The sequence below is a fragment of the Pan paniscus genome, chromosome 16, assembly GCF_029289425.2.
Source record: "Pan paniscus chromosome 16, NHGRI_mPanPan1-v2.0_pri, whole genome shotgun sequence".
Taxonomy (NCBI): domain Eukaryota; kingdom Metazoa; phylum Chordata; class Mammalia; order Primates; family Hominidae; genus Pan; species Pan paniscus.
The window spans coordinates 89,253,696-89,280,509 of NC_073265.2; the positions used below are offsets into that span (position 1 = coordinate 89,253,696).

General features: G+C 46.8%; 2 protein-coding genes across 27 annotated transcripts in view; one reads left to right on the plus strand and one right to left on the minus strand.

Moving 5' to 3' along the window:
- MEF2A (myocyte enhancer factor 2A) overlaps positions 1-5,207 on the plus strand; it is a 150,656-nt gene extending 145,449 nt beyond the window's left edge. For all 20 annotated transcript variants that reach the window (XM_008969868.6, XM_008969867.6, XM_063596941.1 and 17 more), the window contains one exon: positions 1,200-5,207. In XM_008969868.6, coding sequence (XP_008968116.4) covers positions 1,200-1,578 — 379 coding nt within the window. In that variant the 3' untranslated portion in view covers positions 1,579-5,207. The remainder of the gene's footprint in view (positions 1-1,199) is intronic.
- Positions 5,208-16,217: 11,010 nt separating this feature from the next.
- LYSMD4 (LysM domain containing 4) lies at positions 16,218-22,278 on the minus strand. Of its 7 annotated transcripts, XM_008969873.5 has the most exons (4): positions 20,531-20,724; positions 20,171-20,235; positions 19,989-20,014; positions 16,218-18,545 (listed from the first exon to the last, which is right to left on the minus strand). In XM_008969873.5, exons 1-4 carry the CDS (start codon positions 20,722-20,724, stop codon positions 17,937-17,939), a joined length of 894 nt encoding a protein of 297 aa, XP_008968121.1. In that variant the 3' UTR covers positions 16,218-17,936. The 7 variants fall into 7 exon arrangements, 6 of the variants coding, with proteins under 6 accessions (XP_008968121.1, XP_008968118.1, XP_034795397.1 ...); XM_008969870.5 differs by lacking the exons at positions 19,989-20,014; positions 20,171-20,235 and adding an exon at positions 22,159-22,278 and having other exon boundaries at positions 20,531-20,820; XM_034939506.4 differs by lacking the exons at positions 19,989-20,014; positions 20,171-20,235 and adding an exon at positions 22,159-22,266 and having other exon boundaries at positions 20,531-20,876.
- Between the last annotated feature and the right edge of the window lie 4,536 nt (positions 22,279-26,814).

Below are 26,814 nucleotides of genomic sequence, written 5' to 3' on the forward strand. Positions count from 1 at the left end.
TGCCATTGACTGCTTCGGTGAGTATCTGTAGACAAGAATAGGAAGACAAGCTGGACCTGTTGCTTTCTCCCTGGGCCACAGGGAAGGAAAACTGGGGACAGGGTGTCTTATATATCAGTCAGGCTCCATAGGATTTGTGTGACTGATCCCAGCCCAATGCACACACCAAACCTCATTCACAAAGAGAACGTTCCCTATGGGCAGGCTGTAAGGATATAAGCAAAGAGGATTTACAGTGGCGCCCAGATGAGGCCAGACATCCCTGACAGCAGGGAGAAAGAACAGGGCTTTTGTGGAACCAGGATGACAGCAGACCCATGGAGCAGTTGGAGGAGAGTGTCCCAAGAGAGGGGACAACATAGCAGACCCAGCTGGCCTCCATGAAGACTGGCTGCCTTGCCTGTGCTCTGGGCAGTAGGAATACCCCAGGCCCCTAGCCTCTGCCCAGGAAGTCCCCAGAGAGCCTGAGCTCAGCAGTCCCTTTCCCTCATCCATTCTGAAGTAACTGCACAGTGAGGATGGTTGTCAGTGGTCTTCTTAGGAATTATGTCATGGAAAAAGCAGCAGAGTATCTCAGGGAAATTTGCCTACACAGGATTTGGCCCTCAGGCCTGTCCTGAGCATCCTAAATGAATGCACTAGAAATGGTCCTGGAAAAGCAAGTGGAAAGGGCTCAGAGCCCAGGCCTGGGGAACAGCCTGCTTGCATCCTCCTCTACTGCTCTCAGCCAGCTCCTCATTTCCTCCTCTGGAAAATGGGGTGGTATGACTTGCACCTTCGAGGTGTTGCGAGGATGAGCGATGTTGTGCCCTGTCACAGGGCCAGAGCAGTTGGGGAGCAGATGCTGAGGAAGAAGAGGCAGTGAGCAGATGAGGCTGCTGTTCCTCTGTCTTTCTGGTCCCTGCACAGCATTAAGACACTGACATTGTTTCGTATACTTTAGCTGCAAAAGTACCAACGTTGTGGGTAACAGAACCAAGTAACGTAAGGGCTCAACGGTACTGTTTTCTTTCCTCCTAGGAAGATGGGATTTCCTTTTGTGCCAAGCACTGAAGGAAACGACCCAAACCAGTCTTGGGGAACTCTGATAAGATTTCAGACTCTGGGCCCTTTTCCATCAGGCAGTGTCTCTACTGTATCATCCCAGTTTTGCAGAGGTACTTGCAAGCCATCTGACCTCTCTCTTTTTTTTCCTTCAGTGCTGGAGGGCAGTTATCTCAGGGTTCCAATTTATCCATTAATACCAACCAAAACATCAACATCAAGTCCGAACCGATTTCACCTCCTCGGGATCGTATGACCCCATCGGGCTTCCAGCAGCAGCAGCAGCAGCAGCAGCAGCAGCAGCCGCCGCCACCGCAGCCCCAGCCACAACCCCCGCAGCCCCAGCCCCGACAGGAAATGGGGCGCTCCCCTGTGGACAGTCTGAGCAGCTCTAGTAGCTCCTATGATGGCAGTGATCGGGAGGATCCACGGGGCGACTTCCATTCTCCAATTGTGCTTGGCCGACCCCCAAACACTGAGGACAGAGAAAGCCCTTCTGTAAAGCGAATGAGGATGGACGCGTGGGTGACCTAAGGCTTCCAAGCTGATGTTTGTACTTTTGTGTTACTGCAGTGACCTGCCCTACATATCTAAATCGGTAAATAAGGACATGAGTTAAATATATTTATATGTACATACATATATATATATCCCTTTACATATATATGTATGTGGGTGTGAGTGTGTGTGTATGTGTGGGTGTGTGTTACATACACAGAATCAGGCACTTACCTGCAAACTCCTTGTAGGTCTGCAGATGTGTGTCCCATGGCAGACAAAGCACCCTGTAGGCACAGACAAGTCTGGCACTTCCTTGGACTACTTGTTTCATAAAGATAACCAGTTTTTGCAGAGAAACGTGTACCCATATATAATTCTCCCACACTAGCTTGCAGAAACCTAGAGGGCCCCCTACTTGTTTTATTTAACTGTGCGGTGACTGTAGTTACTTAAGAGAAAATGCTTTGTAGAACAGAGCAGTGGAAAAGCAGGAACCAAGAAAGCAATACTGTACATAAAATGTCATTTATATTTTCCAACCTGGCATGGGTGTCTGTTGCAAAGGGTTGCATGGGAAAGGGCTGTTGATATTAAAAACAAACAAAACAAAAAAGCCCCACACATAACTGTTTTGCACGTGCAAAAATGTATTGGGTCAAGAAGTGATCTTTAGCTAATAAAGAAAGAGAATAGAAAACACGCATGAGATATTCAGAAAATACTAGCCTAGAAATATAGAGCATTAACAAAGTAAAATTAATATATTAAGTTATAATTGGAATATGTCAGAAGTTTCTTTTTACATTCATATCTTAAAAATTAAAGAAACTGATTTTAGCTCATGTATATTTTATATGAAAGAAAACACCCTTATGAATTGATGACTATATATAAAATTATATTCACTACTTTTGAACACATTCTGCTATGAATTATTTATATAAGCCAAAGCTATATGTTGTAACTTTTTTTTAGAGAATAGCTTTATCTTGGTTTAACTCTTTAGTTTTATTTTAAGAGGGGAAAACAAAAATATCTTGCAAGCAGAACCTTGGAAAAAAAAAGCCATGAACACTTATTCTAAATGTAAATTAAAAGTTGAGCCAAACTCTTTGTGTATATAGCATCTTAAATATATTATCACCTTTGATGTAAGTACCTATGTATTGTATGGTCACCAGATTAAAAAGTATATTTTTGTGGATTGCCGCCAATTTGGGGGGAAAAGGCGAGGTCCTTTATTAAGTATTCACTGTTTAATATTTACTATTTTGTTAAATATACTGTACTTTGGATTTTAATTATTAGCCCAGTTTTTTCAGAGGATTGTATAAAGGGGTTTCTCCCCTCACTGGTGGTGAATGTGTGATGTTACATTGTAATCTTTGTGCCGTATGGGTTGAGCATCATTATATATTTTGTATGTGTACATAAATAGCAAAGTGGCAAAAAAAATTGGTGTTAAGTTCATCCTGCATAAGTATAAAATGTGTTGTAACAGATTTTATAAGGCATTATTTAAAACTTGCCTTTTGTGAGGAAAAAATGTAGTAGAAAAAGCTGACCTAATTTAATTAATATTAGAGAAAATGGCAAAATAGTAGATGAGCACAAAGGTTTTATAAGTGGTAAATGATTAGGGGAAAATACTCGTGGGGAAAGGGATCTTTTTTCCTCGACCCTCTGAAAACAGAACGATGCAGCTGGTTACAAAATCCTACCGTTATCAGCTCTTCTGCACATTGCAGTGATGCTTTGGTATGCGGGGAGAAACGCTCTTAGGGTGCCGGTCCTTGGCATGACTCTTGCCATTCTAATTGGAATTAGTGCCACCCTCAGCTTGGATTTTGAACAAGGCCTTATTCTTTCAGGAAGACAACTAATGGATGATAGCAAGTTCATCCACTTACTGGGCTTGTGCCATGAGCAAAATTCAAAGTCCTGTATATCTTTCATTGTAGATTTTTAAATACTCCTTTTCCTAAAAAACTCAAGGGTTTAAAAATTGCTATTTTATATTTTAAATGATATTGAGCAGCTACCTACAATTTCTATGTACATTTTGTTCCCCCCCCCCCCCCAAATTACGTTCCTTTTGACATTTTCCTCATCTGCTGTTTGTGACAAGTCATCAGCCAGATTTCCTGACTGACACACAGGTATGATCAGTGCAGGAGAGACCTGCACATCACAGGCTGCAAACTGGAGGTTCTGTTCTCACGGCAGTTTGGGCAGTAACTTTTGGGAGAGGCCAAAAGAGGATGACATGCTGTCTCCTCTCTTCAGTATAGACATTTGGCTCTTATTCAGAAAGGATTTTTCTTTAAAAATGTACTTACTTTACTGAACTACTTACAGGCACATTTCTTCATAAGGCCACACCTAATCCAAACAAGACAGTCTCCCAACACTGAAGTTCCAAAATAATCCTTACCACTTTGTAAACCATTTATAGCTTTGAAAGTGTTAAGTGATTCCTTCGTTATTATTTATGCATGTTCATGAACTTCTGCTGTACATTGGAATAGGAGTTAACACATTCACATTTACTGTCTATTTTCTTGTGTGCCTTATGAGATGGCTTTTCTGACTGTATCTCAATAGTCTTTCTTTCTATGCAGGTTTATAATCAGTACAACTACTGTTTTCTAAAATACTACTACTCAAGGCTCGGAGTTTGTATTTAAATTACACTGACCAAGTAACAATGTATTCCATTTCAGGAACTGAATATTTGACTGTTAACCTTTTTCCCCTATGTCCAGTGTGGCATGGAGCATATGGACTTGACAGACATCTCTCACCCAGACGCCCATGTGTGAACACACGCACATCCACATCTCTGGGTGGAAACCAGCCTAGAGTGCGGACGACGCTAATGGTGTTGCTTTAGAACCGTCTTTTCTTACCCTTTTAGACTCGTGTTTTGTATGAGACACCATTGCAAGAAAATTTTATCCCTCCAGAAGTATTTTATTACTAAAGAACAAAAGCAAAAAAAGCTGAAATTGCACTGGTTAAAGTACAGTTTCCAACAGCTGTCCTTCCTCAGTACTCTAATCGCTACTCCACTGCGAGTGGAAGTCACCGTTGTGTGTACACAGGTGGTCCCAATCAAAACTCCATCTTTTGAGCCCAATTATGTCCATTGTGTTATAGACTAAATCAGGGGTTTGTTCTACAAGAACAATACATGTTTTACCCTTTCCTTTCACTAGAAGGATAACTAGTAATGCATCAACATAATTTCTGTATTAACCATCATGCGCACAAGAAATACATAGTAAATAAGGAAGCTGAAAACTCCTGGCATTGGATCTTAAGCTAGATGATTAGAATGTGAAAAAGATTTTACAAATGTAAAACTTCTATTTCTCTGTAGAAACTTTCTTCACTTTGCTGTGCAAGAAGACACTGCTTTGCTATATTTAAAATGGCTTTTTTAAAAGAGATTTATGTATTTGGTAAATGTTTGTAGTCAACAGTTCACACAAGAAGCTGTACACGGTTTGATCATGTAAAACCGTTTGGCGGCACAAGCTGGACTTTGTTGCCATCCTTGAGATGAACCTTTTAAGAAAAATAAGTTAATCTCAATTTTTCCCTGAATGTGTTGTTTTTCTTCATTATACAATAAATATAATAGTGAACTTTTTATCAAATGGTGAAGACAATGCTAACGGTTGTTGTAAACTGTTTGTCTCCCGCACTCACTCAGGTAAAGACGGACTGGCTCTTCCTGTGCGTCGAGACTCTGTCACGTTTGCCCGGGGACACAAGGCGCTGGCTTTGCCACCAGGCAGCCCCTTCCCCTAAAGCCCTCTCCTTTTTCATTCCTTTCACGAAGACCCTTTTCACCTGCGGGCCTCTTTCTCCGGGTTGAGACAGGGTCAAGGAAACCGTCCCAACGCCCCCACTGGCCTCCCCCTTGTCGGCTCCCGGGTCATCCCTGCTGGGCAGCCCTGGTGCCCATAGGAAGCAGCGGGCCACGCAGTCCCACCGGGGCCTAATCTGGCTGTTGCATGCACAGTGCTGTGGATGAATGGAATCCATTCGGCCTCCAGTGACTGCTGCTCACAGGAAATACGCCAAAGCCTGTTAGAGGGGGTGGGTATGTTAGAACCATCATTAGATTCTGGGTCTCTTTAAAGTCTAGGGTGTGAAATGATTAGTTTTGCCCAAAATACATACATGATGCTGAGCTAGATGCAGCAGAAGACAGATGTGCTGGCATGAATTGAGTTTTCAAAGTGTTAGGTGTACTTCCCAGTATGTTGGCAGGCGCTTCATGGTCATCTCCCTTTCTCACAATTCAGCTAGAAAATGAAAAATCTTCAACTTTCAGTAGAAGATGGTCTCTCCTGATGTGCCTTCTAAGCCAGCTCCTAGCTAAGCAGTTTCCTGGTGTTAAACTGAAAACTAAATTTTTGCGCTGGCTACGGTGGGGCTCTTATTAGCAGGTTTTGAAAGCTGGTTGATTCCTGTGGCTAAAAATACTCTAATCACAGCTGCAGCTACTTAAAGTCAATTCATTACATTTTCCTGCTTGGCTCCCCTGGGTGCCTTGCTCTAGGCAGTATCCTGTTTTCAGGCCGATTCTGTGGCACCAGCCAAGATGATTTTCAGTCGGAGCCCTGTGCCAGCTGATTGGCTGCAGCCTGCTCCGTCGGTCGTCCGGTGCTCACAAGCAGCCCGAGGACCACTCGGTTGTAAAACTGAGAGGAAGAGGAGTGTTTCTTCCCATCTTCCACGGGGCCAGGAGGTTTCAGATTGGGGCTTCAAACACCAGACGTTCCAGGTCAAGTGGGCTTGTGTCCTCATCCCGCAGAAAGTTGCTGAGCCCCGTCTGTGAGAGGTAAGCCCTGATCCCAGCTGTTGCGGGCTTTGGGCTGAGGACGAGCTCTTCCCAGGCAGCCCCAGCCCCAGATGCACATAGCTGGGGTGTAAAGCTGTGGTGCTCCTCATTTCATCAGTCTTGCTTCCCAGAGGACCCAAATTGACAGGGCATCTTACTCAGCTTAGACGCCAGGGCCTACACTCCAGTCACTTTCTCACAGATGCGTGATGGGCCTGCTTTCTAGCTAACCTAAGCAAACGCAGCTGTGGAAGAAAGAAATCAGTTGTACTGACTGGTTTCACTACACAGTCCCCCCTTTTTTTACTCTTAGTGTATACACTTCATTTTGAACTCACTTTTGACTTACAGAAAAGTTGGGAAAATAATGTGGTTTCCACATATCCCTCAGCGGGCTTTCCCTAATGCTAACATTTACATAACCATAGTACAAGTACGAGAACCCAGAAATTAATATTGACACAGCATTTTTAACTAAATACCTCACTTGAATCTCCCCATTTTTTCCACTCATGCCTGTTCTAGGATCCAATCCAGGATCCCACATTCCCTTTGCCACTTGTTACAGCTTTTCTTATATAACCTTTGACACTTTTGAATACTGATCAGTTATTTTGTCTAATACCGCTCGGTGTGGATGTGTCTAATGTGATGATTGGAAGGAAGTTGTGCATTTTGGCGGGAAAACCACAGAAATGGTATGTCCCTAATGCATCATGGGGTCCATGTTGGTGTCTTATTCCAGGCGATACTGACTTTGATCACTTGGTTCAGTGGTTTTTACAGGGTTTCTTCAATGTAAAAAGTTTCTCTCCCTTTGTAATTGATACATATATTGGGGGAGATACCTTGAGACTCTGCAGGGTTATATTTTCACCCACTAATTGTGCAGCGTCTATAGCTGTGGTAGCTGCCTGTTTTCTTCCACATTTATTCATTGGAATTCTGCTGCGAGGAACAGCTGTCCCTTCTCATTTCGTTACTCATTATGTCATTGTGGACTCGGATTTTATTTCTCCTGTGGGCTATAATCCTGTCATTATTTTGCTCCTCCACTTGTTCCAGCTTTGGCCATGAGGAGCTTGATCAGGTGGCCTTCCATGTGAAGTCTGAGTCTGTCCACACCCTTAGCATGTCCTTTCTGGCACCACAGATGCTCCACACTCATCTTGTGTTGTTGGGTCAACCACTTTTTCCACGATTCCTGGTTCCCTTTATTGGAGAATGGTATTTGGAAACCAGATCTGGGCAATAGATGTGCTTATTGTTACCAGGGTATCACCTCTTTCGGACTCTTTCTGCAGACACAACAAGGAAATACATGTAGTTATGCACACGCACACACACACACACACACACACATCCATCCATATTCCTAATTACCTAAACATGTCAAAAGCCATGGTTTATGCGAATGCTTTGGATTCATTTGTAACTTCTTTCTCCTGTGGTGGGGAACCCAGCTCTTATTATCTACAGTCCTTTTACTTATTGTTCAGTTCCAGTGTACACTTATTTTCAGAACTGCCCATACCCGTGTAGGGAACACACATTGACTGACTAGATGACAGCATTTATGTGGTTTTGTGGTTTTTGCCTTTGGCCTTACACTATCCAGTCAAGACAGTGGTTTCCAGTTACTTGTAGTTCCCAGTCCCTTCAGTGTGGTTATCTTACTATCTGTAACATGGTTAGCTTCATCTGTTCATGTTTTATTTCACTTTCGGCACCCTCCCCATCCTAGTTGGTTTTAATGATTTATTTTGAGGGGTGTATGAATAGTATCTGAAACATTACTGTGTTTCTAAGCTATACAAAAAGATGCTCAGAAAAGCATTCTCTCTTCACCCCTGCTAGCCTATTCCTATCCCCGCCTCTCTCACCCGCCCCTAGAGACAACTAGTCTCTTTAGTTTCTGGTTTAAGCCTTCCTGTACTTGTACAAATAGGCAGCTTTGCTTTTTCCACTTAATAGTCTAGCTGGAAATCACTCCATAGAGTGATTAGTTCATAGACGTTTTCATCCATGGTGTGGATGTACCATGGTGCTAGGCATTTAGGCTGTTCCCAATATTCTGCAGTCGTCAATGAATAGCCCTGCACATGCGTATATTTGTATTTTTAAAGATGTATCTTCAGGGTAGATTCCTAGAAGTGGGATTGCTGAGGGAGTTCACCTGTAGTTTTGCAAGGTACCGCCAAATTTGCCTCCAGAGATGTACCAATTTGCATCTCCTCCAGCGGTGTAGGGCATCCTTGCCAACAGAGTGCGGTCCTATTTTTTATTTTTACCAGTCTGAGAAGTGTATCTCAATGTTGTAATTTGCCTTTCTCTATTATGAGTGAAATTGAGCATTTTTTCATATGTTTGAGAACATTTTAATATCTTTCAAGTGTGTGAATTTCTGTTCTTTTTCTCATTTTTCTATTAGATTTTTGATTTTCATCCTCCAACTTGTAAGGGTTACTTTTATATTAGGGATATTGACCCTTTGGTGTGTGTGCTATGAATAACTTTCTTGTGGTACTTTAGTCACGCAAAATTCTATTTTTATGGAGTCAAATTTATCCATCTCATTGCTTATAGATTTTGAGTTACATTTGGAAATATTTTCCGCACACCAAGGTTAGAGAGGAAGTCACCCACGTACTCTTGTTCTAGTATGGTTTCATCTTTTACTTTTAGATTGCTGATGCATTTGGAGTTTTTCTTGTATGTGGATCTAATTTTATGTGTTTACAAAAGGCTCTCTGTGGCCAGGTGTGGTGGCTCACGTCCATAATCCCAGCACTTTGGGAGGCTGAGGTGGGAGGATCACTTGAGCCCAGGAATCCGAGACCAGCCGGGCAGCACAGCAAGGCCTCCTCTCTACAAAAAGAAAAATACACAAGTTTCAAGGCTCTCAACTTGTCCCAGTACCATTTATTAGAAAGATCATCTTTACTTCACTGAGTAAAGGGGCTAATTCTGGACTGTTTTCATTCCTCATGACCGTAAATTGTAAATGGCTCTCAACCCCGCCCAGAGATGCAGCTGCGGCTTCCTGGCACGCCGGCTTCCTCGCTTTGAGACGTAACTACTTTACTGCATCTCCTCTGCTCTCACCCCTCCAACACCACTTCCTTCTCTCCTCAGCTGGTTACTTCCTCTCGCATTTTCCATTGAGAAAATAGATGGAATCTGATGAGACCGACCTCACCTTCTCACGGGATATCCAGCAATCTTCCCTCCAGGCACTGTCGAGGGACCTTGGTGCCCTTATCTAAGTCCAAGCCTTCTGTGTTGCATCCTGGGTCTCATCATCTCCTTCCCAAGGTCTTCGCTTCTGTAACTGTCCCCTCTTTCTGGCAGCATCAATTTCTCCCTCTCTCCTAGATCTTTCCTGTCAGCATAAAAGCATGCTCTTCTATCACCCGTTTCAAAAACAAACCAAAATAGAACAAAACTACCACTGCCCCCTTTGTCTAAGACACTAAGGTTCATGTGAAGATCATGAGATCCCCTCTGGTTTACCTCGGGGTGCTAGACATATTTGATTCTTTTCTATATGTGATACAACCTGAAAAAGATGGGGAAGCATTGACCTGCAGGGGTATCAAGGATGAGGACAGGTGCTAAAGTCATCACTGGAGGAAAGGAAGCGACCAGATCTGTAGATGATGCAACAAGGAAATGGGGCAGGAACTGTGTTCTGACAATACGTGCTTCAAAGAAGCAGGAGGATTTAGGGAGGAGGGAGGAGCAGTGATCTCAAAGTGCCCATAAGGAGCCAGGGTGACACTGCCACTGCCTGGATGACTGGTACATGGGCTATCCTTCCTTTCTAACTACTCAGCTGAGCTAAGACTCTCAGAAACAGGGAGTCTGGCACTTGACAGGGGGAATGCAGTCATGTTGATTGAACTAAGTCAACGACACACCTCCAGAGCAGCTGTTTCACAGTGCATGGAATTTAGTGGACTCCTTCCTAAGCCTTTCTAAGAAAAATCTGCCCCTTTTGGCTTCCTGTCCCATGATCCAGTCCAGGCTCACAAATTAGAGTCCACTGACAGGCCTGCTCCCCTGGCCCTGCCTCAGAACCAGTCTTGCCCCGTCATGCCACCATTTTGGCTGCCCCTCCCCTGACCCTGGCCTATGATATTCTGTTTCTGGCCATATTAGAATAACAGCAACCAGGTGTATTCTTTCACTTTAAAGAATCCAAGAAAATATGAGGCCTTGGACAACGGGCAGTGCAGGACAGTGATCTCTCAGAGACCAGAAATAAACCAGGTGAAACTGATGAGTGCCCCAGCTCACCACCTGCAGGGTTTGCAGACCATAGGACAGAGCCAGGTGGTCTTGCCAAGTAGAGGAGATGGAGTTTGGAGTTCAGGGAGTCTGCGGCATCTAGAATTTGTGGGGGCACAGTACTGGGGAGGGGGAAGCTGGACAGAGATTCCCCCAAGTCTTTGGCTGAGTACTGGCCTGTACATGCATGTGAGGAAACTGCAGAGTCAAGGAAAAGAGCCAACAGAAAAAAGTAGGCGGGACAATTCCCAGAGCTTACCCAGGGCCAGGAATCATCTGTGTTCCCACCAGATAGATTATGAGGTGATTATTAACTAGGTTATTAATGCTGTGTGTGTTCGGTGGTGAGACCTCCTAACGCACACAGCATTCGGAGAATCTTAAAAAGGCATCACCACAGGAGCAGGACTGAAAAAATCCTCAGAAGGCCTTGCCCCGGGAGCAGGGCCGAATGAGTCCTCACTACATGCTGCTCTACACCTGCCCTAACATAGCAGAAGAGTGAGCCTCAGAAGGACTGAACTCATTCCAAGTAACCATGCCCCAGGACAAAGCACAAACTATTTAAAGGAAGACAACAAAATCCAGCATCCAACAACATAAAATTCACCATGTCTAGCATCCAACAAAAAATTACCACACATGTAGAAAAACAAGAACATACAATCTATAATGAGAGGCAGATGGAGGGAGAGATCAACAAATGGACCCAGAATGACATAAATGACGGAATTAGCAGATAAGGATGTGAAACAGCTGTTACAAATATACTCCATGTGTCAGAATATACAAACACAATGATGAAACAGAAGATATTTAAAAGACTCCAACAGAACCTTTAGAGATTAAAAAGACCTGTAGTAAAAGATGCGTTGGGCCAAGCCCAACGGCTCATGCCTCTAATCCCAGCACTTTAGGAGGCTGGAGTGGGCAGATCACTTGAGGTCAGTTTGAGACCAGCCTGGGCAACATGACAAAAACCCATCTCTATTAAAAACACAAAAATCAGCCAGGCATGCTGGTGCATGCCTGTAATCCCAGCTACTTGGAAAACTGAGGCAGGAGATTCGCTTGAACCTGGGAGGCGGAGGTTGCAATGAGCCAAGATCACGCCAGTACACTCCAGACTGGGTGACAGAGCAAGACTCTGTTTTTTTTTTTTTTTAAAAAAAAAGGACGCACTGAATGGAATTACTATAGATTAGACAGATACTACAGAGGAAAATAGCAGTAGAAACTATCCAAAATAAAACAGGAGACAATAAAAAATGAATAAAATATAAATGAGCTATATAATTGGAGGGAAATAATGAGGAAAAAGTTTTCAAAGAAACAATGGCTAAAATTTGTCCAAATTAGATGAAACTATACAAACCCACAGATCCAAGAAACAATGAGCCCCAAACAGAAATACGAAGAAAGCCACACCGAGGCCCCTCAGAATCACACAGCCAGTTCTGCGCCGCCTCCTGTTCTGGGCTTTCTTAGATTCTGCATTTGTCTGTTGAGCATCCCTTCATCACAGGGCCAATTGTATTAACTCTTTCTTATTGTGGTAACTGGTTCTTATCTTCTGTATTCTTGATGCTCTGGCTTTGTGGGCCTTGCTGACTGAGGAGAGACTGCTGTTCCCAGGACTAGCCTGTTTGCCCTGCCCTGCCCTGCCTTCCCTTTCCCACAGAAACACGATGAAGCCTCTGGCCTGAGCGTGCCCCTGGCTCCCTTCTGCCTCCTGACCAACACTGGTGCATCCCTATGTGGCCCTGTGGGGCCTGGTGTGTTCCCTTCTCTTGGGAATTACAAGTAGTAAAGCTTCTTGCGATGACACCAGGAAGAAGCAATGTTTCCATGTTGTCATGCATCGCCTCTATCAATTAAAATCCCATGAGTAAAAATCGAGACACCTCTTAAGGTCTCCACTCCTCCAACCAAGCCTCTCCAAAACTGTGACCAGCATTCTTCACTTCAGTGCTCATCAACTCGCTATTGCTCCAAGACTTCAGTAGCTTCCCACTGTCCATCAAATCATGTCCAGATCACTTCAATGTGGAATTCAGCGTTGCCTAGAACCTAGCCTCAAACTAGTACTGCAGCATTTTCCCACAGCTCCGTTTACATTTCCTTCACGCCAGGCCACCAGACTATTCATAGTTCTCTGTCTACATAGTCCCCCGTTTCCAGCCTCTAGGCCTTCGCTCACACTGGACAGTCCTCTTTGAAAAGAAGCATCCACTGCCATATTACTAAATCCCAGCCTTCTTTCAGATGTCGACTAAGGAAATGTCATCTCCTCCAGATGTTTTATTAGCCACTTGTCATATATTTCCCTCTGTGGGCCATCGTGTGTTCTACCGTATCTCTACTTTGGCATAGGTCTTTTTAAAAAATTATCATTATTTCTCCTGAGACAGGGTTTGGCTCCGATGCCCAGGCTGGAGTGCAGCAACACAGTCTCAGCTCACTGTAACCTCCACCTCCCAGGCTCAAGCCATTCTCCCACCTCAGCCTCCCAAGTAGCCGGGACTACAGGTGCACGCTACTGTGCCTGGCTAATTTTTGTAATTTTTCATTACAGATGGGGTTTCACCATGTTCAGCCTAGGCTGGTCTTGAACTCCTGGGCTCAAGCAATCTGCCCACCTCAGCCTTCCAAAGTGCTGGGATTACAGGCGTGAGCCACTGCGCCCAGCCCTGGCATAGGTCGTATCCCATTAGGTTATAAGCACCTTGAGGACAGGGGCCATGTCATGTTATCCCATCACCTCTTGGTATATAATTGGTGTTCTGGCAGGTTATGGATGAATAGATGGAAAGTAGCTCATGTTCCTTATTCAGGATAGTGAAATGGTGATGTACAATAACCCAGTGTTTTCCAAAGGTGTGAGAAAGTCTCCCCCAGGTGTGGTAAGGACTCCCTGCCTCCTCACTGGCACTGTGGTGGCAGTCTCTCTGCAAGTTTTGAGCAGGCATGGGAAGGGGTACAGGTCACAGGTTGGAGCTGCACTTCATCACCACACTGGTCCTTCCAGGGGCAGTGGGGTGTGACTGGCGGTGCAGGAGCAAGGAGGCTGCCCTTCCTCACAGCAGCTCCACTGCACCAAACTTGGAGAACAGGCAAGTTGGATGCTATCCACACTCTCCGAGCCCTGTTCCCCTGCCTGGCCTGAGACCAGCCATACCCTGTCTCTGGAAATAAGCTTGGAAGACCTGTCCCAAGGCCTTAAGTGCTGGGAAGGAAGCAGGTAAGGGAGGCTCCTTTCCTGACGGTCTCTGTTACTCAAAGGCAAGGTGTTGGGAAGAAAGCTGAGGCAGTGCTTGCATGTGTGACATAATGTCCTCTAGAATGTGTCTAGACTTCCTGGCTCCTTACTTCTAGCCCTCCTAGGCTCCTAGATCAATTGTATTCCCATTATCTCAAGTAGCAGAACATGTTCCTTATAAATGCTAAACCATAACAGCTATAGATCATGTGTCTGCCCTTTTGACCTCCACATTCTCACCACCTGTTTCTTTGTTGGATTACCAATAAATAGCATGAGTTCCCAAAGCTCGGAGCCTTTGCGGCCTCCACGATCGCGATGGCCCCCTAGTCCCACTTTACTTCTCAAACTGTCTTTTTCTCAATCCTTTGACTCTGCTGGACTTCGTGGCCCCCACAACTTGGTGTTGGGTCTGATCACCCCAACACAAGGGGCCTGGTTCACTGGCTCAGAGGCTAAATCCAGTTGATTCTCCACCAAGAAAATGGGCAGGTAAATGCTGATTCTACAGTTACTGCGATTCAGGCAATGGATCTAACTTTTCTTATTGTGAGGCCAGTACCCCAAGTGGGCCAGTAGAAATTTTCTCTGCTGTCCCCTCCTGAAGCCCTACCTTGGGAGACCTTAAGCATCCCCCATGTTCTGTGAGCCTGGATCATGCCACAGGTGCCCTACCCCAAGCCCACAGTGGACTGTCAAGCAGGTGGCAGAGCAGAAACGGATTAAGAGCACAGGCTCCCAAACACCCCCATTTACCAGCTGTGTGGTCGTAAGCAGCTTGCTTTTTCCATCTGTAAACTGGGGATAGAAGTGCCTGCGTCGTAGGGAGGTAGTGAGGGTAAAGTGGGTGAACGTATAAAGCTGTTAGAGCACTGTGGCATCCAGGAAGCACCATGGCTTATATGATTGTTGTTGCTCCTGGGGCTGCAGCCCAATCTTCCCCAAAGAGGAAATGGTCATGGCTCGTTGGGCCTTTCCCACAGCTGAGCCCAGGCTTCCGCTGTCTCAAGTGGTTTGTTTTTTTTTTTTTTTTCCGTCTGAGTCTCGCTTTATCTCCCAGATCTCGGCCCGATCTCGGCTCACTGCAACCTCTGCCTCCTGGGCTCAAGCCATTCCCGTGCCACAGCCTCCCAAGTAACCAGGACTACAGGCCCACATCACCAGGCCCAGCTAATTTTTGTATTTTTAGTAGAGAGGGGGTTTCACCATATTGGCCAGGCTGGTCTCGAACTCCTAACCTCAAGTGATCCATCCGCCTCGGCCTTCCAAAGTGCTGGGACTACAGGCGTGAGCCACTGCGCCTGGCCCCAAGTGGCTTTTGATTCCATGACTTCAGGCACATCTCCTCCCACCCCTCCCCTCCACACTCCCCCCACTGCAGCGCAGAAGGCCTTGCATGGCGGGGCCTTGACTGTCCTCCCAACATGCTCCTAGGCTGGGCCACACCTTCCTCACCTCTGCTGGGCAGTGGCGGTTCTGGGTGACCCTGAGGTGTCTGCCTAGTCCCTGCAGCTTTGTCTCTCCAGAGTAAAATTAAAGCATCATTTGCTTGACAATGGAGATTCCTTGGGCTTCAACATTCAGCACTATAGTTCAACCAAGAAGACTGGAGACTAGATAGCAAACCTATTTCTCTAAAATATTCCCTCCCCAAAGACACTGAAAACATAGCAAAATGTGGAATAGGAAGTATCGTGGTTATTTCTTATATACACCTAATAAAGCAATATTAAAGCCTGTATACAGATCAATCAGCGATCAATCATCCCTAGAGCACTGGTTACCACTTTGTCCTGCACCTGTCTGAGTAACCTCGGGCACCATACAAGCCCCAAGTTGGTGGCCAGGTGCAGGGGACAGGCACAGTCCTCACTTCTGACAGATAGCTCCATCTTCTCCAGCAGCATCCCACACCTTTTAATGCTAAATTATCAATCCCCAAATTTTAAAAGGTTGGGGCAGGTGCAGTGGCTCACATCTGTAATCCTAGCACTTAGGGAGGCTGAAGTGGGCAGATTCTCTGAGGTCAGGAGTTCGAGATCAGCCTGGCCAACATGGCTAAACCCCATCTCTACTAAAAATGCAAAAATCAGCCAGGCATGGTGATGTGTGATTGCAATCCCAGCTGCTCAGGAGGCTGAGGCAGGAGAATCGCTTGAACCCGGGAGGTGGAGGTTGCAGTGAGCCCAGATCGCGCCACTGCACTCCAGCCTGGGGGAAGGAGTGAGACTGTCTCCAAAAAAAAATTAAATAAAAAGGGGGAATCAATTTTCCTTCACAGAAGAAATGATTTTATTCCATTTGAGAAAAGTAAAGGACACATTCTTTGTCTGACAAAAGTGATTTTGTCATGGAACTCCAAGGCCTGCCTGGTGAAGTGACAGTGACAGATGTTAGAGGAACCTGTGGCCCTCAGTGACACAGAGAGCACAGACATTTGGCTGGGAAAGCACTTGCATGATCGAAACATTTCCTATTGCAGAGATTCAGAAGTTCTTTTTATCCTGGAGATCATTCTGGTCTCTAATTTAAGATTGAAGATGATTTAATTTGCTAATGGAACCCAGGCCAGTTGTTTTTTCACACAACTGAAAGGAGAGAAATCGGAAATCACTCTTACATGGTGAGACCTTTGATACTTTTCTCCAGGCCTCATGAGTCAAAGGCCATCACTGTCCCTCCACCGAGCATCTGGGCAGTGTCTGCCTCCTGTCCAGAACTCTTGGAGGCTGGGCCAGCAGCCATCTCAGCCCCTCCCACCCCTCCATGCCACAGGGCAGCACCAACTCCCAAGTAGTAGCAGGCTCTGCCCCGCAGTCCCCAGCCCATCCACAGCACCACTGCTGCCTTGGCAGCGAGAAGGGCTGGGAAAACTGCAAGGCCCTTCCTCCCTCAGGTGTTCTGATCGCCTTTTACAACAAGGGTCGCCTCTAGCCCCTCCATCAAGCCTTTGGCCCTGGAACATTGTGAGTTACATTGCACATAGTGTTATTCTAAGGGCATCACCCAGAGAAAAAGGACGAAGCGGCCTTCTCACTCTGGAGCTCTGAAGAACTGAGCCAGGGAAGCAGCAGGGGGAGCGCCCTGTGTTAGGTGTGTACAGGGGCTGCGGCTCTCAGCACAGGCCTGACGACTGCCCAGCTTCAGACGCCAACCATGGTGGAGCCTCAGTGACAGGCACTCACCCTCCCCTCCAAACACTGGCCAGCAAGAGCTCCTTCCAAGGAGGACAAGTGGGAGAATCCAGAGAGCCACGCTGTGGGACGGCTCCTGCGGAACTGGGCACAGCCTGTGTGTGCTTGGCCTGGGAGATGCCTGTGTGTCACACTAAGCCGCTCTAAAAGGACAGGAGTAGGACTGCCCTTTATTCAACAGTGCAGCAGTTTGGGTCCAGGGCTTTTTCAACTCTAGAAATGGCATTGCCTCAAAAAGGCTAACTGAGGGGGCCAATATGAAGTAGGCTTGTTACAACTGTAACTGTCACTCTCTAAAAACAGGGTGGCATGCCAAGCCTATTCCACAGCACCTTTGCCAGGCAGACAGAGAACACTCCTTCTCAGAGCCAATCCCCGCTCCACAGGAAGTGAGGATACAGCGAGAGCCAGGCAAGCCGCGCAGATGCCACTGGCTCTCACACTGCAGGTCCCTCGACAGAGGCCATAAATCTTTCCCTCTGAGCACGTCCAACTTGGGGGTCCACACAGTGCTGCTATGAACTGGCCAGTCCACTAAATGTCACAGGGAAATGGCTCTCTTGCTGAGCCTCTGTGGATAGGGGCCGAGGTCGCTGCTGTTTTAGATCCTGCCAGCTTAGACTGGGTAAGGCCATGCCCAGGGCCAGTGCAATTGGGAATACTGCAGTGACTTCTGAAAAGTGTCCATCCTTCCCCGGAAGCAAAATGCAGCACCCCTAGGACATCTCCAGTGACAGCTGAGGCACATCAACAGCCAATTGCTAAAGCTGGGCCGAGTCTTTAAAAACAAAGCTTAGCTCCCCGCCTGGGTGGTCTGACTGAACTGGCTGTCTGCAGAAGTGACGGCTGGCACTGCAACTGCTAGTCTGGGGGCTTGCCCTGGAACTGTACCCATTGCCATCGAGCCATTGGGGATGACAGTTGTGTTCAAGCTATTAGGGGTCTCACCACTAGCTTGTATTTTAAAATAGACCAAATAAAAGATAGGCAAGACAATACCAATCAGCAGCATGATGAAAACAGCATTCCACCACTGAATGCCACAATCTGCACCATCCACTGGCGTCTTCGGAGGTGCCGGGAGCAGTGGCTGATGGGAGGTGTCCATGCAGTAACTTTCATGTAGAAAGATTTCTGACTGCACTGCACGCTCAATATCCTGGTCAATCCCCTTAAAGAAGCCCATCAGTTGGCCGGCCTGGGCACCGGTGCCCACGCCTGCTCTGTCTGCCTCTGGCAGTTCCACGGTCACTGTGGTCTCAGAAGACGGGCTCAGAAGGGGTTTCAGTTCTTTGTGGGTCTCTGTCAGGATCCCATGGTTTCTCACTGGAATCTTAACAGATTTCAAAGCATATAAGTCTTGTTCTCTGATGAAGTTGTTGACTTTCTTGATATCTGCAACCTAGGAAGGCACGAAGATAAACATCATAAAATATGCGGAGCTCCTTAAAAATAACTTTCCAAAAAGTGGCTCTTAATCTTTCTGGGTGATGATTCAAGCCCACTTCACTGACGTATCTGATGAAGACTAGAAAACTACAGCTGTACACAAAGTTAGTTTAGGCTGAAATTTTGTCTTTTTTGGCTTTCACTCAACCTCAATATATAGTTTAGTAATCAGATAGTCCTAAAGATTTACAGGTTTGAACAATTTAAGATCAGTTTTGAAAAACAGATCTTTCTTAAACTGTTTAAAGTGTGACTGCAACAAATCGCTTTGGGCGAAACCACCATGGCACTGAAAGGAATGTTGCAGCCTTCTCCACCTTTCACTTTTGAGGCAATAGTGCCCCCATCTGCCTGCCTTCCCCCTCATGCCAGAACTCAGTGGCTGCCAGATGTTAGCATTCACCAAACACACAGCCTCAGCCAGCTCTGCAGACACACTCGAAATCCAGTTTACCTGTAATAAGGTTGACAGATATGCCCTCGGCATTTTCTTTCCCAGAAACACTGTGGGGCATGTAAACTTATGAAATAGAAGTGACTGACAGTTACTGTACTTAACTGTCAGGAAAAAGGAATAATGCTGTGAGTTTCATCAAGTAACAAAGTTCATGACAAACTCCTCTCATAATCAAACACGAAGATTTAAGAAGCAGGGAGAAATGTAAGTCAAAGGGTAACCCCTCCCTCAAACTAATGTTTGAAAACTTTCCAAAAGCATCAGAGATGAACTCTGAACTTTTAACACTTAAGTCCACTTAAACTAGAAAGTGAATACAGCCAACAGATCTCATTCAAATCAATCATTTCCATTATTATTCAGCAACTGCTGTTATTGTAACTGATTTGGGGTAGGGGACGTTTTTAATTCACTATGTCCTGAATCTAATGCATGAGACCCTTGAGATCTTTCTGTCTCTGCCTTCAATAAATTAAGAGCAAATTTATTTACTTCAAATGGGAAAACTGATCACTTATCAAAGGCTTTATATATTCTTTACGGATTTCGACATCACCATACCAAGAAGCCTACTCCATCTATTCCGGTCTTTGTAGGACAGGCTTCATTTTTCAGCCCATGTTCTGTAAGCCACACAGTATGCCTGCAGAAGCTGCTTATCGGAGCCAAATATAATTGTCAGTACAATTTAAAGACCACTGTGTGTCCCCGGAGACCAACCTGTTTATTTCCCTGAAAGACCGCAACACCCCACACAACATGTTTTAGACATTTGGACCTTGTTAGATAAGACACTTGTAGGAGAAAGAGATTTTTTAAATTAAGTAGCTTATATACCCCTAGAGAAGGCCATACAAATCTGTAGCACAGTGTTAGCAAAGTGAAACAGTTACAATCTAGGAGAAAATGCAGCAATTCTAGAAATACTTTCCTACTTACTTTGCCATTGTTAATCACTCTGAATGCTGAAAACATAATTAGAGAAAAACAGGGTTATATAGATACACAGCATACAAAAGACCATGCAGTTCTAAACGAGAGAAGGTAAAACTTTACCAGTCAAGTAAGCTACCACCAAGAAAGGTTCAGAAAAATAAGAGCAGCGAGAAAAGCAAGCATACCATAGAAATCTGGAATTAAATTCTGCCTGGTATCTCCAGCCCCATTAGGTCTAAAATAAAATGTGCTCGAAAGAAGAAAAAAGGTTTCAGAATTTCAGTGTGGAGAAAACAGGAAAAGGAGAAGTTCCCTGCAGAGAAAGAAATGCGCTAACCCTCCCTCTTTGGGGGCCAGGGTTCGGAACTAAAGGTACTCCCACCTGCATTCCAATTCTGGCTAAATAGGGGAGTCCTTGGCTGCTACAGCAGGCCTCTCCTGACGGCCTGGCAGGGTTAAGAAGGGCGGCAAGGGCACCCACCCTGCAGTGAGTTCCCCGTGTTCCTCGAAACGGAGTGGGGCAGGGCCCCTGAGGGGTGTCTTACTTTGCAGCCATACTGCAGCGCCAGCTTGTTGAGACTGTCCTCCTGGGCCAGCTCCCGCTGCAGCAGCACCACGTCACCTGCTCCCGCCTGGTGAGGCCGGTGGACACCGCTCTTCTGGCGCTCCTTGCCCCGGGGCCGCAAAACCACACGGTGAGACTCTTCTTCAGAAGAGTCCCCCGAGTCCCCACTGCCATTCTTAAACATGTATACGTGGCTGGTCGGAGTCCCACACACGACAGCTGGGCCTTGGAAGGTCTTGGTTAACAATTCCTTGTGCCTCATTTTCTTCACTGAAAATCAAGCCCGAGGGTTAATTCCACAGAAGACATCATCATCCCTCCACCGCCTAGTTTAAAGACAAGTGTCTTGTTAGAGAGTATTCCTTTTCCTAATCGCTGCAAATACTCAACAAATATCATCAACAGAAAAAAAAGAATGTGCTTATGCTGGCTGAGATGGAAGAAGATAGGCAGAATAAAAACCCTTTGTTTTTCCTAATCGCATACGTTTTGTGCAGAAAACAAACCCCGCCCCTATTCCTCATCCACAGCCGTCTCCCCTAAACCCACATCTGTAAAGAAACAACTACTTTTGCTCTCTGAGTAGTAAGTTGAGATCCTTGCAATGGAAAGTAAGGGCTGCTGCCGGCCTCCGCGCACTCAGAATCTTCAACTCAGAACCTCTGCACAATAATTTTGTATTCAGTATTTTACACATTGCAACGTGTCTTCACTAGGAAGGTCAGCGCCAAGGACTCTTGCTCAGAACCGTGGGACTAAACTGCTCTTACTGTGACACAGTTTAACTCACAGCATGCGGGGCAAGCTAGGGGGCGAATTCATGCCTGTCCGCCGGAGAGAACCGTCCAGTTTGCTCACGGGTCACTCCGCATTCATTACATCCCCACGTCTGGTTTTTATTTTCACCTCGAGTCAGCAGCCAAAGCCGCAAGACCCCCCCGTTCCTCTCTCCAGATTGTTCGGGTGAGATTCCAGAAACGAAATCTCAAACACGCTGACTGACAACTTCAGAAAAAGGTGGCTTCGGAGCCACAGGGGAGCAGCCCATACGGGGACAGCCGCGGCCCCAGCTCCACCCCCTACTCCCCGCCCACGCCTTCGAGGGTCACAGGCCCACACCCCGCTTCTCGCACTCCTGAGCCTGCCCAGAGGAGGGGGGCGGCCGGCGGTCCTCGCGGGGTTGAGGGTCACCTGCAGGACCACGGCGGCAGCCCGGGGACGGGGCCAGCCTTCGCGTCCGAGCTCAGGGGCGGCAGCAGCGGCTCTCAGGCCCGCTTCCCTCCGAGTCCCCTCTGCGAACAGATGGGGCACCTCAACAAGAGCCGACAGGAAAATGGGGAGCGGCCCGGCCCTAGGGCTCCACGGCTCCACGGGCGGGGCCCTAACATTCCAGAAGGCAGAACCTCTGACCTCTGACCCCCAACCCTAGCCACCTGGGGCCAGCCCACGACAGTCGCGGTCACCGCCCCTCCAGCTGGACGGTCCCCCTAGGAGCCCGGGGAGGGGCGGCCCGCCCGCGAACCCACGAGCGAGGCCAGGTCGCCGTACCGCCATGAGCCCGCGCGGCTCCCTAGCCAGACCGCGGCCCCCTCGTCCAGGCCCCGGTACCTCAGCGCCCAGGCTCCGCCGCGACCGGCGACCCGCGACCCGCGACCCGCGACCCGCGACCCGCGACCCGCAGCCGCCGCCGCGCCTGCGGATTGGCTACGAACATCAGCAGGGCCCTCCTGGGGGCGGGACTGGGGAGGCAGCCAATGAAGTCAGCGGTGGGCGGGCACTGGAGCGAGCCTGGCTGCGCGGAGAGCTCATCCCGGGACCACAGGGCCCGGGGCGGGGCTTGGGGCGGGGCTCGGGGCGGGGCTTAGGGCGGGGCTCGGGGCGGGGGCACGGTTCCACACCCCGGAAGTGGCCCTCGCCCCGCCCACCCGCCTACCAGGTCTACCCGCGCGGGCCCTGGCTTGTTTTCGCGTCTGTTCGGAGTAATAAAGCACCTCAGCTCCTCCCTCCCAAAGTGCTTGGCTTTCTGCTGAGCCGCAGCTTTCTCGCCCGTAAAGAGGCCTTTGACCCCACTTGTGGGTAATGATCTGTAGCTGTGACTCGGGGTGGATTCCAGTAGCGTGGGGTCCCCTGAGCCCTCCTGCGGGGAAGGGCTGGGCGCAGATGGGCCAGGGGTCTTTCTGCGGCGGGATCTGCGCTCCTGGGCCTTTGAGGGCCGCACCAGGGGAGGCATTGCCCCACCCCGAGAAGAAAACAGAAATCCACGAGTGTAAAACGTGGATGCGGACAACAGGGACCAAGAAAACTTAAGTCGTGTTTATCAAATGTCAGGTGGCCGAGGATTTCTTAAGATGAAAAGTGGTGGAAGAATTCTCACACACTGGCTGGGCGCGGTGGCTCACGCCTGTAATCCCAGCACTTTGGGAGGCTGAGGCTGGTGGATCACGAGGTCAGGAGTTCGAGACCAGCCTGGCCAAGACGGTGAAACCCCGTCTCTATTTAAAAAAAAAAAAAAAAAAATTAGCCGGGCATGGTGGCGGGCGCCTGTAATCCCAGCTACTCAGGAGGCTGAGACAGAGAATTGCTTGAACCCGGAGGCGGAGGTTGCAGTGAGCCGAGATCGTGCCACTGCACTCCAGCCTGGGCAACAGAGGGAGACTCCATCTCAAAAAAAACAAAAACAAAAACCTCACACACTAAGGCACAAAGTTCAGAGCTTCTACTTAAAAAGGAAAACCAAAATTAAAAAGCAGATAACCTAGGGAAAATAAACTGAACACAACAAAGGATTAAAATCCTTCGCTGAGAGAGACTTCATATGAATAGGAAAGATGCTAAGACCTCAGCAGGTCTGAGGGAGACCTCAGAGAGACAGGAGCAAATAATTCAGCAAACAAGGCAAATGGTCAACAGGTTGAAAATGTTTTTAACCCTCACTTGCAATCAGATTAAACAACAAAGCAAACATTAAAACAAGAGCTCACAAACCTTTTCCCACTAATAGGATTTGACTGTGTCCACACCCAAAACTCATCTTGAATTGTAGCTTCCACAGTTTCCACCTGTTGTGGGAGGGACCTGGTGGGAGGTGATTGAATCATGGGAGCAGGTGTTTTCTGTGCTGTTCTCCAGATAGCGAATGAGTCTCACTAGATCTGATGGTTTTATAAAGGGAAGTTGCCGTGCACAAGTTCTTTTCTTCTATCTGCTGCCATGTGAGATGCACCTTTCACCTTCAGCCATTATTGTGAGGCCTCCCCAGCCACGTGGAACTGTGAGTTCATTAAACCTCTTTCTTTTGCCCAGTCTCGGGTATGTGTTTATCAGCAGGATGAAAACGGACTAATACACCCACTTAAACTAAAAGTCAAATTGTTAATCTTGGTGGACAAAGCCCAAAATGGTCTGGACTCCAGGACTTACCCTCCCCTAACCTCCAGGGTTCTCAAGACTCTGGCCTTGGAATGAGAGTGACATCATCAGCTTCCCTGGTTCTGATGTTTTTGGACCTGCACTGAACCATATTATCTGCATCCCAGGGTCTCCAGCTTGCAGACCCACCTGTCCCGGGACTTTCAGTCTCCTTAATCGTGTGAGCTGATTCTAATCTCTCTCTCACTCACTCACTCTGTGTCTCTCTCTATAGGTAGATATAGATAGATAGATAGATAGATAGATATCTCCTATTGGTAGGTAGGTAGGTAGGTAGGTAGGTAGGTAGATAGATAGATAGATAGATAGATAGATAGATAGATAGATAGATTAGATAGCTCCTATCAGTTCTGTCTCTCTGGAGGACTTGACTCTGTGTCTGTAGATAGGCAGATATCTCCTATCGGTTCTGTCTCTCTGGAGGACTTGACTCTGTATCTGTAGATAGATAGGTATCTCCTATCGGTTCTGTCTCTCTGGAGGACCTGACTCTGTGCCTGTAGATAGGCAGATATCTCCTATCGGTTCTGTCTCTCTGGAGGACCTGACTCTGTATCTGTAGATAGATAGGTATCTCCTATCGGTTCTGTCTCTCTGGAGAACCTAATACAGGCTTCAAGGCTCCTTCTCTCAAGCTGCTTGCATTACTGGACTGTCTGAGCCTCAGGCCTCAAAGTAAGTCATCTTCTCAGTGAGTTCTCCCCTGTCCAGCGGGTATATGTAGGTGCTCCCTTAGTGCTCTGTGAGAACACAGTTTCTTCATAGTACTTCCTAGTTCATTTACTTGTCATTTATTGCCAGAATACTACTGTCCCCATACAACTTCCAAGGCCCAGCTGAGTGACGGCGTCTAGAGGTGCTCATTCAATGTGGGCTCATTAGGAGAGCTGTTCTGATGACCTGACCCAGGATACGGGAAGGCAAACTAAAATTAAAAAGCATATTATCTGGGGAAAATAAATGCATCCCGACAAAGGATTAAAATCCTGAGTTGAAAGCACCAAAATCCAAATCCTAGTGTGTCTATTCCAGAGGCCTGGCTCTCAGCCACCAGCTGTACTTCGGGCCCAAGGCACCTGGCCATGGCCCGGTGGGTTTGGCAAATCCAGGAGTCAGAATTTCAAAGTGTGACTAATGGCAAGAAAAGTCACAACAGAATTTGCAAAGCTGGATTAGTATTGCTGCTTTCTGATCAGTTATGGTTGTTTCATTCATTCAGTGTGTCCAATACAAAATAAATCCAGACTTAGGATAAAGTTTATTCCAAAAGATTATTGCAAGGTGGTGGGAGGGACTATTGCAATGGAGAGAACTTCTGACCATAAGCTCTGTAACATCTCAAGAGTTAGACAGAAAGTTCTCCTTTCACAGTGAAGTAACAAAGCTAGAAAGAGCACGGTGTGGGGAAGCGGGATGAAAGGGTGGTGGGATCTGGTAGTAGATCAGAGAATGTTCTACCCTGGGGTCAGCCGAGTCTCAGGAAGAGCTTATGCTGGCTCAGGTTGTGGTGGAGTCAAGGTTTATTCAGTGGGCTAGGGGAAGAGAGAAGCCTAATCAAAGTTTGGTTAGCAAGCATTTTGTTCCAATTGATTACTGGGGTCAAGCAGTTTCACTAATTATTTATGAGATAAAAGGAATTTGGAGGGTCTGGGGCTGGCCTTGTCATAGGTAAACCAGGGCGGCATTTGTGGGTCTTACCTAAGTCATATGGAGAAGGGAGTTCTTTGTAGTAGGTGTTTCCCAGAAGACAAAGGGTGGAGGAATTTCTTAAACCCCACTGTTTTCCAGGAGCACAAGGTTTGGGTAGAGTTCAGCACTGTCAAGCTTATGTCTGTGGCACTCCTTCCATGTGCTGGGGCACAGTGGCGGACAAAGCTATAAGGTCAACTTTGATTGGCTGTATAAGGCTGATAAGGCCTCATAGCCTTACAATTGCCAGAAGGAAGATGGAAAATCAAAGACATACACAGAAAAGGTCATTACAGATGGTGCAAGATCTTCCAAAGAAACAAGGTCATGCATGTGAGCAAAAATTATATAAACTTTGTAAAGGCAAAAGAATGGCTGTGTCCTTTCAAGGTCATATGAGGACTTGGCCGGCTGAACTGCCCAGGAATTAAGTGATTGTCAAGGCAGCAGTTCTCCAAGTGTGTTCTAGGGATCCCGGAGTCTGTGATGTCCAAACGACGTTCATAGTAATGCCAACATTATTTGCCTTTTGCATTTCACTTTCTCCTGATGTACAATAGTTTAGTTAGCTCATGTTTATTGAGTCCTTACTGAGTACAACACCCATGTGAGGTGGGAACTATTATAATCCTCAACTTACAGTTGGAAAAACTCACTAGGGGAGAAATTGCAAGTTTGCCACCTAATATCAATTCTCATCTTTTCCTTTAGAAAGAGAACCCCAACATTATTGGGGGCATCAGCATGCCAAGCCAAAACCACATATCAGCCTTCCTTGCAGTGGGTTGTACGCATGTGAATAAGTTCTAGACAATGAGGTCAAAGAAGAAAATGTGAGCGGGACTACTGAAGAAGTCCTTAAAAGGGGGAGATCTGGAAAAGCTCTGAAATGTGAGTGCCTTTTTTTATTCTTCCTGCCTCTCTGCTGCCTGGAATAAAGATGTGATGGCCAGAGCACATGCAGTCATCTTGGACCATGAGGTGGAATCCATGTGCTAAGTAAGGATGGCAGAGCAGAATGGTGGATGGGGTGTAAAAGAGAAATAAATGTCCTCATGTTTAAGATGCTGTTATGATCTCTATCAGTAGCAGCTGAATAAATTCCTAATTTATATGCTTATGCACAAAGATGAAGTTACTTGCTCA